Here is a 10820-nt window from a genome sequence, read left to right as displayed (position 1 = left end):
TCAAAATTATTCAAAAATTAAAAAAAATTTAATTAACTTCGGATCGATTTTTAGGGACGTTCCTGATATTTTCTCACTCCAAATCAAATTTATACTCCCTTTTTATATGATGGTATGACTTAGTGATGATGTTCATGTGAGGGATGTCTCCTTCCTGGAGCAGGTCAAGACGGTATCTGATGGGTTCGGCCCATTTGTATTCCCTAACTAGAGTCCAAATCCAAGTAAACCGGGCTTAACAAACGTATGGGCCTGTAGGTTGCAAGGACGTACTGGGCCTATCAGGATAAGGTCTTGTCCGATCCATACCCAACATCATAGACATGAACAGAAAACCCTAGCCCATCTCAACGAGACATCTCTTGCCCCATTCCTCTCAAAACCCCCCAAAACCCTAACCCTATAAATCCGCATTTCCACCTCTAAGTCTAAACCCTTCTCCTTCACTAGCCTCCGTCAAAAACCCTTGAAGCCAGAAACTCAGACACTCGCGGTTTCCACCATGTCTGAAGTCGAGCTTTCTCGTTCTGAGAAGAAAAAACACAAGAAAAAAACCCAAGAAACTGAAACAGACACGAACCCTACAGACACAGGCAAAGATTTCATGATCAAACCCCAGAACTTCACCCCAACAATAGACACTTCACAGTGGCCAATTCTTTTGAAAAACTACGACAGACTTAATGTGCGAACTGGACACTACACTCCACTTCCATCTGGTCACTCACCTCTCAAGCGTCCACTTGTTGAATACATCAGGTATGGTGTTATGAATCTTGATAAACCAGCAAACCCATCATCACATGAAGTTGTTGCTTGGATTAAGAGGATTTTACGTGTCGAAAAAACTGGTCATAGTGGTACTTTAGACCCTAAAGTTACTGGTAATTTAATTGTTTGCATTGATAGAGCTACTAGACTTGTTAAATCTCAACAAGGTGCTGGGAAAGAGTATGTTTGTATTGCTAGATTGCATGATAAGATTACTGATGTTACGAAAGTAGCCAGAGCATTAGAGACGCTTACTGGAGCGGTTTTTCAGAGGCCGCCCTTGATTTCTGCTGTTAAAAGACAGCTTAGAATTAGGACAATTTATGAGAGTAAGTTGTTGGAGTATGATGCAGATAAGCATTTGGTTGTTTTTTGGATTTCGTGTGAGGCGGGGACATATGTTAGGACAATGTGTGTGCATTTGGGGTTGATTCTTGGGGTAGGTGCGCATATGCAAGAATTGAGGAGGGTGAGGTCAGGGATTTTAGGGGAGAAAGATAATATGGTTACTATGCATGATGTTATGGATGCTCAATGGGTTTATGATAATTATCGTGATGAGAGTTATTTGAGGAGGGTTATTATGCCCCTTGAAGTGATTTTGACTAGTTATAAGAGGTTGGTTGTGAAGGATTCTGCTGTGAATGCAATTTGTTATGGTGCTAAGTTGATGATTCCAGGGCTGTTGAGGTTTGAGAATGATATTGAGGCTGGTGAGGAAGTTGTGTTGATGACTACTAAGGGTGAGGCTATTGCTCTGGGAATTGCTGAGATGACAACTGCTGTTATGGCTACTTGCGATCATGGTGTTGTTGCAAAGATTAAGAGGGTTGTGATGGATAGGGATACTTATCCGAGGAAATGGGGATTGGGGCCGAAGGCTTCCATCAAGAAGAAGTTGATTTCTGAGGGGAAGTTGGATAAACATGGGAAACCAAATGAGAATACTCCTCATGAATGGGCGAGAAATTTGGTTTTGCCTGCTGGTGGTGATTCTATGGTTGCTGGCCTTGCTGCTGCTGCTGAACCAGTTGTGAAGGAGATTGGTGAAGATGGTGAGGGGCGCAAGCGCAAATTGGATGAAAGCTCTGATAGCCCTGCTGCTCATGTTGCAAAGAAGGCTAAAACTGAATTAGTTAAAGATGTAGAGAGTGTCAAGGTTAAGAAGGTGAAGGAAGAGCTTGTGGAGGGAAGTGATGATGAGAAAAAGGACAAAAAGAAGAAGAAAAAGAAGAGTAAAGAGGACGGTGAGGCTGGGAAGGAAGAGAAGGTTGAGTTGAAGAAGCTAAAGGAAGAGCCTGTTGTGGGAAGTGAAGATGAGAAGAAAGAGAAAAAGAAGAAGAAAAAGAAGAGTAAAGAGGATGCTGAAGTGGAAAATTTAGTAGAAAAGGAGACTGAGAAGTCTGAGAAGAAGAAGAAGAAGAAGAAAGACAAAGAGGCTGAAGAGGCCGCAACCAATGAGAATGGCAAAGCTGATGGAGAGGCTGATAAAAGTGAGAAGAAGAAAAAGAAGAAGAAGGACAAAGATGGAGAAGATTAGACAAGAAAGTTAGTAACATTTTGATTAAGGTAGTAATTCTGATATGCCTGCTTTTGTGAACTTATGGCATCTGCAGTACTGTTAGTAGTTTTTGTAATGTTTTCATGTAGTTTAAGCAGAAACAATTTCCAAAACTGGGGTCTGCTTTTCAGAATGGTTTATTTGGCTATAAAATTTTTGTTATATTCTTCACATGTGCAATAAATTTTTATTTTTCTCCCTGGACCATTCATGAAGTTTTTTTATGAAATTTTGTGGCTGTGCTGTTTCATATGAAACTTATATTAATGTTTTCTTTTTCAATGTAATGTTTCCTAATTTTTTCAAGTTTTCCATTTTGTACATCTTTGTTGGTAGCTTATGAATTTGGGCATTTGTGTGAGAAGATTGTATCATGGAGCATGTGGGGTGATTGGTTCGAATTTGCTATGCTAGTGGCACAGAGATACTTCTGATAGTGGTATTCTTAAAGACAAATTTAGGTATTTACATCTTGGGTGCAGGCATCATTCTCTTTTCTGTTTCTTTTTTGGTTGGATGAATGGTTTTAGGACATGAGGTCGAGGAAGCTCTCGGATGTTTGCAGATGCAGCGAGGATTGGAGCTTCTTTGCCATGCAAGCCCTGCATGGATTCCAAGTTCATCTATTCAGAATCAAAAGGCCGATTTCTGTAGATAGCTTCAGTTTTGGAGCTGCCTTTGAGCTGTTTCATGGTTTATGCTGGTTCGATCCACAACATTCTGTCATTCTGTGTAATGTGTCGTTCTGTGGTTTAGTTATGGAACTTTCTTAGTTTGGTTGCTTTTAGACTGTAATGGATGTTTAAGTGTCTCCATTTCTCACCTAGAGATGCTACGTTAAGTTCTCCATGACTTGTAGTGGGTTTTGGATTGAACGTGAAATCATCAATTAAGACACATCTTGTTACAGAATAAACACCAGCCCTTGAAAGCTCTATATGCATGGTCGCGGAGGATATATTAACAGAGAACAGATCATGAACCTGCCTGGTCAATTGGATGAAAATGATAAAAGGAAAAAAAATCACGTCAGAAAAGTAAAGAGAGTTTCTTTTCGGATTACACAGGCCAGGATTATCACCCCGCAACATTCATCAATCAATCAATCAATTTGCGTATGCATGAAATAAAATTTAGCAGCTCGAAACACAGAAATGCTGTGTTTTTAATGGGTATGGATCAAATTTGGATGGTAGCCGAGTAAGTTTCATGTAATGGTCTTGGGTTCAAACTTCAAATACAAGGAAGGGCGGTGTGGATGGCTTGTTCAAGACACGATAGCAAAGAGAAGAAACTGTTCTTCTTTACCAGTACCAGTCTTTATAGTACAAAGAAGAAGCCCGCCTTCAAAACTAGTAGTTTCCACTCCAGAAGGTACACACATGGCTCACAGCTGTCTATCTATTTACTTGAGGTTTTTTTTTTTTTTTTTTTAAAAAGGAACAAAAATTCATTTTCGTGGGAATTTCCTTGGTTTCTTGCCTTTTCAAACCTCACATTTCCTTGTTGAAACTTTTCGTTTGCTCCTGCTTCACCTGCTGGCATGGTAATTTGTTATCGTTACTTGCAGATGCATCATGTATCATGGGTCCAGAAAATGATTACAATACCGTTAGATTTGTAATTTCTTGGGGAAAGAAAGTCATTTATAGAATCAAGAAAAAACGGGAGATTTAGTGCAGTAATGTTCACTATTGTTCTTAATTTTTGCTTCTAATGAGAAGTCAGGAAACTAGGTGGTTTATCAGATATTAAGTATTCTGATTGCTGATTCTGCCGAGTTCGAAGAGAATCTGGCCATAAAAACTTACAGAAAACCCTAATCTGCATTGAATAACAACATAACTCTTATTCAGTCTCCACAACAAACATCTTTTGTACACTCACAAGGTTTTAAAAAAGCAAAAATGATAGTAGCCTATACACCTTGACTATCTTTACTGAGTTTTTTACTTTCATCTTTTGATAGAATGCTATCCCCTGTATGCATGCTAAATCCACTGAGTTTATTACTCCTGCGTGATTATTTAGCATGCCTTACTGATACTACTAAATGAATAATTATCGACTAGCAGCTTCTTGTCGCCACACCTGCATATTTTTCAAACACTGAGTTGTTAATTCTTTATGACTTCTAGTATTTTTCAAAAACAGAAATCATGTGGCTGCAGTTTGTGTACAAGATTGTTGGCTTTGAACTAATAACAGAAAGGAAACTCAAGGGCTGTGTTCTCACCTTACAGAATAACTAGAAGGGCTGCTGTATCATGTTTCTGACCACTCTCCACTTCCGATAGGGGTGACTGCCTCAAAGGCTTCTACAAGCAATGACACTTTTCTTTTCCGAGCTGGAGTCAGTTTAGCAACGACCTGTCGAAGTGCATAATCAAGCATCCATTCATCAGCATTTTTCCTGTCATCCGAGTCTTGGTGCCTAAGATGAACCTTTTCAGCTTCACTTAAAGGGTCCAAGGGCAGAAATCGTGGCTCCTGTTGATTGATTTTTTTCACCTTCTCCAATGCCTTGACAAATCTCTTGAGGAGGACCACCTTTTTCAGATTGCTCCAGTTCTTTTGCACAGCTGGCTTTGGTTTGTTTCCTTCTGTTGGTATTGGTTTTGCCTTTTCTTGTGCACTGATGTTATCAAAATTGAGCTGCGATTCTTGTTGATACAGTGTGGTGCTCTCCTCTGCTTCTGTGCTGTCAGATTCTCCAAAGCTGTCATTGGTGCGCTCAAAGGAAGATGAGATGAATGGTTTCTCTCCTCCCTCGGGTTTCTTTTCAATATACTCCTGATCCTGGTCCTGAGTTATGTCACTGGCAACTGATTGATAATCAGGCGCGTCATCTTGAATTTCAGGAAGAGGAATTTGGTCAATTGCTTCTTCCACCAGCCTTATGGCTTCCATCTGTTGGAGTTTAATCTTTTGGTTGTCCGCATCATCATTCCTCGATGTTTTCATGTCAACCAATGTGTTGCCATCATCCCCTTGTTCTTCCTTATCTGCTCCCTCAGTAAGTGTCGCATTACCTGATACTATGTGCTTATATATCAAGAACCAGAACTTCACATGTTTCTGCTTTTCATGTGCTACATCAGTTGTGCAACCTGGTTCTGATTCGTGAAGCAAGGTGGACCCTTGGAGAAACTTATTTTTGAGCTTATTCTCTTCTCCAGCAACTTCAGATGATTCCTCTACCGGTGCAGAAATTGTAGATGAAGAAACCACATTGGTATTGGCAAGGGAACCGTCGTTATCTTTTGGGGTTTGGCCGTCAGGTTCATCTGATTCATCATAAATTCTGTTGTCTTGGTTATTGGTGTCTGAGTTTTGGCTGCTTAATCCTAAATCACGATCATAAACCTCCGAGGCAGAAACTGAACTTGCTCCTTTGGCATCCTCTGGGAGAACTTCCCCATTTATCACAAGATCCTCAGTAGAAGTTCGTAGAGCATCATCTGTATTTGGCAAAGGCCTGTCACATAACTTAGATTCTGTATCCTCAACCAAACAGTGGTTGGCGAAATCAGGTTCATTGTCTTTGATAATGGAATTAGTTTCACCATTACCAAGATTGAGAGCAACAAATTGGTTCTTCAAGTCTGCAACAGTGTTCTCCAATGACGAAGTGGTTGATGCGATTGTGTCAAGGCTTGATGTCTTACGAAGGGTGATTCCAAAAATAGTTTCTTTTCCTTCCATGGACCCGTTGCAGTCAGAGGCACCATTGCAGGTTTTAACTAGAGTTGTATGAGAAGAAGCTTCTATGTTGAAACTTGGCGAGGTACCAACTTCAGTGAGTGGGGTGATGGTCTCAAATGCTCGTACAAGCAGAGTTACCTTTCTCTTTTGAGCTGGGGCTAGTGTAGAAATAACCTGTTGAAGTGCATGATCAAGCATCCATTCCTCAGAATTTTTTCTCTCCTCCAAGGTTTGATGGCGCAGTTGAACTTTTTCTGAACCTAGTTCAGCCTCTGCATGTAGAAACCGTGCCTTCTGTGGATTGAAGTTCCTCACCTTTTCCAATGCCTTGACAAATCTCTTGAGGATAAGTATCCTTTTCAGATTACTCCAGCTCTTGGGCATTTGCTGGTTAGACTTGCTTTCCACCCTTGAATGTGCTTTCTCTCTTTCAAAGGCATTATGAGCTTTGAGCCTCAATTCTTCTGGTTCATGAGCTATGCTGTCTCCGTCTGAATCATAGGAAGTCAAGATGCTTAATTGCCCATCTTCACTTTGATCCTTCAGCAGCTCCTTGTCTGAAGTGTCACTAGTAATTGATTGATCATCAGATGACTGGTCAGGAATTTCTGCGAGTATTCTATCAAATGCTTCTTGCACCAACTTAATGGCATTACATTGGTATTGGTGAATTTTTCCACTGTGTTCATCATGATCTTCCTCATTGTTGCTCTGATCTGTACTGGAAAAATCCTGAAAAGAACCAGATTTGTTGATGCCAGGTAATGTGTTCTCATCTTTCCCTTCTTCCTTGGTTTTTTTATTGAGAGGTGGCTGGGCTCCATTTTCTGTGGCAATACCTGTTGCCATGTGCTGATATATTAGGTTCCACAATCCCATATGCTTCTGTTTTTCCTTCTGAGTTTCAGGGCCTGCATCTATGGCGTATCCATGCTCAGAATCTGCATTTGGGTACTGATAATTTTGCACAACATCTTGGTTATTTTCTTCACTGGCTTCTGTTTCCTCTTGCAATGGCTTACCGATGGAAGCAAAAGAGACCATGTTGTTGATGTCTCTAGACTCCGCAACTCTATTCTGGTTTAGCCTTCTGGCTTTATTTAGTTGTTCATCGGTTACACTTGTTGATGCATCAGCCTTAGCAGCGTTTGAGTGTGAATCAATTTTGAGCACATCCAAGTTCAAATTTTCAATCCTACCTTCATCAGCTTCTTGCTGGAGAATTTGAATGTCAGTGACACTTATAACATTGCTGGTGTCTTTGTCATCTCCACCATGTGCACCTTCTTTCGTTGACTCAGATCTTGGTCCCGCTGTTCTGCCAATGGAAGAAGATACAGCTATCTTGTCATGGGATGTTTCTAGAACTGCTGAATCTCCACAAGAAGCCAGTTGACCTGTCCGAGTTCCCTTCCTTGCATTGCCAGAACGTTTTACTCTTCGAGAGGATTGGCTTTCTGATTTCATGCTTTTTTGGTTCCTTAACAGACGTCGCCTAATTGATACAAAGCGTTTTAGAGGAGGTATATCAGAATGGTGATGGCCGTGAAGTGAGCAATAACTGTATGGACAAACCTCCATAGCTGTATTTCCTTCAGATTCCCTTCCTCCTGGTTGCGGCTCAAGATGGTATGGAAACTTGGAGTCCTTGATAGCCGAGGAACAGGTGGCTTTCTGTATGCCCGAGTCTGGAATTTGTGAACGCTTCTTCATGGATGGTCTCTTTGTTCTTATGCTAGCCACTTTTGTTAAGATCCTTACAGGTCTCAAAGTGGAAGTTCTTGTCATGACTCTCATAGAATTGTTACCAGGAGAAGCTAATTTTGGCTTTGAATTCCTTGGTATTTTCCTATTATCATCATTACCACTCAAAGCAGATTCAAAATTGTGGAGACTTGCCTGAAGCTGAACGTTTCTCCCATCAAAACGGTTCATTGCCTTCGAAAAATCGGGTGGTATATCAGCATCACTGGCTAAAACCATGGAAGATCGATTGGCAATCTTGATTGATCTTGACTTCTTCAGTTTTTTGTTCAGGTCAGTTCCTCCAGGAGATATCCTCATCAAAGGTCTCCTGAATTTTGTACTAGACAACCTCGTCAAACTCTTTGCAGGTTTAAAACTAGATCGCCTCGCCAAAGTTCTTGCTGATTTCTGCATGGGAAAGACGATAATTTGGCTTATGATATTTAAAATCTCCATTACTTGGAACATTCCTACCAACACTAGTTCTTTTTTTAAAAAAAGAGAGAGAGAGAGAGAGAGAAGGAACTTGCCTGCAAATTCTCTTTCTTTGCATTTGAAGAAGTGGTGGTCCTCATATAATTTGGTGACATGCGTGAATGATGTGAGCTTGCTGCATCACTAGACAGAACAGAAACATCACCAGATTTGACTTTAGATTGTCTTGTGATGAGTTTCAAGCTTGGCAATCTTGCAAGCTTGATTGATCTTAGCTTCTTTACTTTCCTCTTCAGCTCTCTTCCTCCCCCATTGCTAATATCTTCATTCTGATAACATGATGATGATGATCCACTGCTCATAGATGAACTTTCAGACAAGGAGGAATAATCAGAATCAACTTCAGTTCCAAGCTTTGTAGGCATCATGTTCAAAATCTTTAAAAGAAGAAGGAAGGATCTGGTTCCCTGAGACAAAAGTAGGGAACAACAAGAGCTTTTTCTCTCTGTTCTTCAAATCTCAGACGGACAACACTGGTTTTTGGTGGATTTGCAAGGTGCCACCCTGGATATTAGTTGATATGTGCTCAAAGAAATCATGGACATTCCAAAGTTGTGCTGTGGCCGTGTTTGGTTGGTTTTTTCTTCTCGACTTGTTTTTTATTTTTATTTTTAACTTCAACTGTTAAGAAGGATGCCATGTTTGAATGTGCCTCGACTTGTATTTCCCATTGACTTGGCTTTGATAAATTGACTGATTCTTCCTTCTGGGGTATACCATAGTTAATAATTTTGTTTTGATTTTTTTTAAAAAATAAGATGATTTTAATTTGGATAAATTTTTAAAAAAAAACTTAAATGAATATTGTTTTGAAAAAAGCTTTTTTAAAAAATTCTTTAAATTGACTGTTGTAACAATCGAGTCAATTTTTAAATTATTTCAAAATAAAACTTGGTTTAAATTAAATTTTAAAATCAATAAATTATCAAATTAATTTACTAAATTGATTCAATTTTAATAAATATAGATAGCATTTAAGAGTTAAAAGTTTAATTTTTTTTGTTTAAATTTTTTTTTAATATTTATATTTATTTTAATGTGTTGATATTAAAAATAAATTTTAAAAAATAAAAAATATATTATTTTAAATAAAAAATATTTTAAAAAATATCTATTCTATTCTTTTACTCTATTACTTCGACATGCAAAAATACCAATATAAAATCCAAACAGGATAGATAGCGGCTTTTAGAGAGGTCTCTTTCAGCTTTTATAGCTGTAAAATCAATCGGGTGGACCCACAGCACAAATAACCACCACATTCTTTGCCCATCGTCATCATCACGAGAGGCACCACCGGAAAAAGCATCACCGGTGATTCTCTGTGCTTCTTATTTTATCCAAGAGTGACAACCAAACACCGTACAAGAACTGATATAGAAATTTAGAGAGTGATTCCACAGGTTTTGACACGTTTACATGTTAATCCCTGGCTGGTTTTGTCAAACAAGGAGGAAAGATTCAAAGAAACTGGTCATTTTCAAGATCTATGGCTGTTCTGTCTTTTCAATTAATAAAAACTTAGGTTTTTTATTTTTTCTGCGATTCCATTATGTTAAATTATTTCTTTAATATTTTTAGATTATTTTAAAATATTAGTATAAAAAAAACAATTTAAATCACATTTTAAACAGACACTTAGGATGTTTTTATTTTTGCAGTTACAGAGTTTTGAGATTTTTTTTTAATTTAAAATTATATATATATTTTAAAATTATTTTAATATCTGATTTTAAAAATAATTTTTTTTAAAAATTAAAATTAAAAATATTATTTTATATAAAAAATACTTTAAAAAAATAATCATTAGTCTAATATAAAACACAGCCTTATTAGAGTAAGCTAAGCTGTCAATTAATTGATATCATATATATGGCCACATGATCGTAGATAAGAAGTTTTCTTGGGTTTAATTTAGACAAAAATTACAATACAGTCGCTTTTATTTTGATTAGAAATGAATGCTTTTTTTTTTCTTTTTAGTATGTGAAATTGAGAATTTTGGTTAAAAATGGATGGGATTTTTTTTTTTTTAAAGTTCAAATTGTCATAAAAAATCAATTAAAAGACCAATTGATAAATAAATATGAAAAATAGAAGAAATCAATAGCTGTTATTTTAAATTAAAAGGATTAACTAATTATTTCATAAAAAAATCATCAAGAAAAACTAAGCTGTAAATAAATATGAAAGTAAAAGAAAGTGTTGTTAATCTAATTAATTAGAGTTGGAGATTTGGTTTTGGATTCTTTGGACCGAGGAGAGTGTCAGAAGGTGGGGCCATGAAAGGAACAAGAAACCGCGTCGCACGTTCCGAAGCTGCTGAACATGGGGCCTCTTTGAAGTCCAACCTCAATTGTTGGAGATCGCACGGTGGTGGTGTTGGCTTCGCTTTCTTGTCTTACTTCTATTTATTTTTGTATTTTAAAAATATTAAATTTTTATATTTATTTTAAATTAATATATTTTTAATATTTTTAAATTATTTTAATATACTGATATAAAAAATAATTTTTAAAAAATAAAAAAATATCATTAATAT

At 37.6% G+C, this 10820-nt stretch overlaps 2 protein-coding genes across 3 annotated transcripts; one reads left to right on the top strand and one right to left on the bottom strand.

Moving 5' to 3' along the window:
* Positions 1–359: 359 nt before the first annotated feature.
* LOC118031936 (H/ACA ribonucleoprotein complex subunit 4) lies at positions 360–3229 on the top strand. Of its 2 annotated transcripts, none has more exons than XM_035036446.2 (2): positions 360–2340; positions 2863–3229. In XM_035036446.2, the coding sequence occupies exon 1, from the start codon at positions 503–505 to the stop codon at positions 2309–2311; it is 1809 nt and encodes a 602-aa protein (XP_034892337.1). In that variant the 5' UTR covers positions 360–502; the 3' UTR covers positions 2312–2340; positions 2863–3229. The 2 variants fall into 2 exon arrangements, with proteins under 2 accessions (XP_034892337.1, XP_034892339.1); XM_035036448.2 differs by lacking the exon at positions 2863–3229 and adding an exon at positions 2669–2829.
* Positions 3230–4157: 928 nt separating this feature from the next.
* LOC118031935 (uncharacterized) lies at positions 4158–8988 on the bottom strand. Its single transcript, XM_035036445.2, has 3 exons — positions 8314–8988; positions 4569–8191; positions 4158–4423 (listed from the first exon to the last, which is right to left on the bottom strand). Exons 1-2 carry the CDS (start codon positions 8644–8646, stop codon positions 4598–4600), a joined length of 3927 nt encoding a protein of 1308 aa, XP_034892336.1. The 5' UTR covers positions 8647–8988; the 3' UTR covers positions 4158–4423; positions 4569–4597.
* Between the last annotated feature and the right edge of the window lie 1832 nt (positions 8989–10820).

Source organism: Populus alba, chromosome 16, assembly GCF_005239225.2.
Source record: "Populus alba chromosome 16, ASM523922v2, whole genome shotgun sequence".
Lineage (NCBI taxonomy): Eukaryota > Viridiplantae > Streptophyta > Magnoliopsida > Malpighiales > Salicaceae > Populus > Populus alba.
Note: the sequence above shows the minus strand (reverse complement) of the source record. Positions and strands in the feature narration are given on the sequence as shown.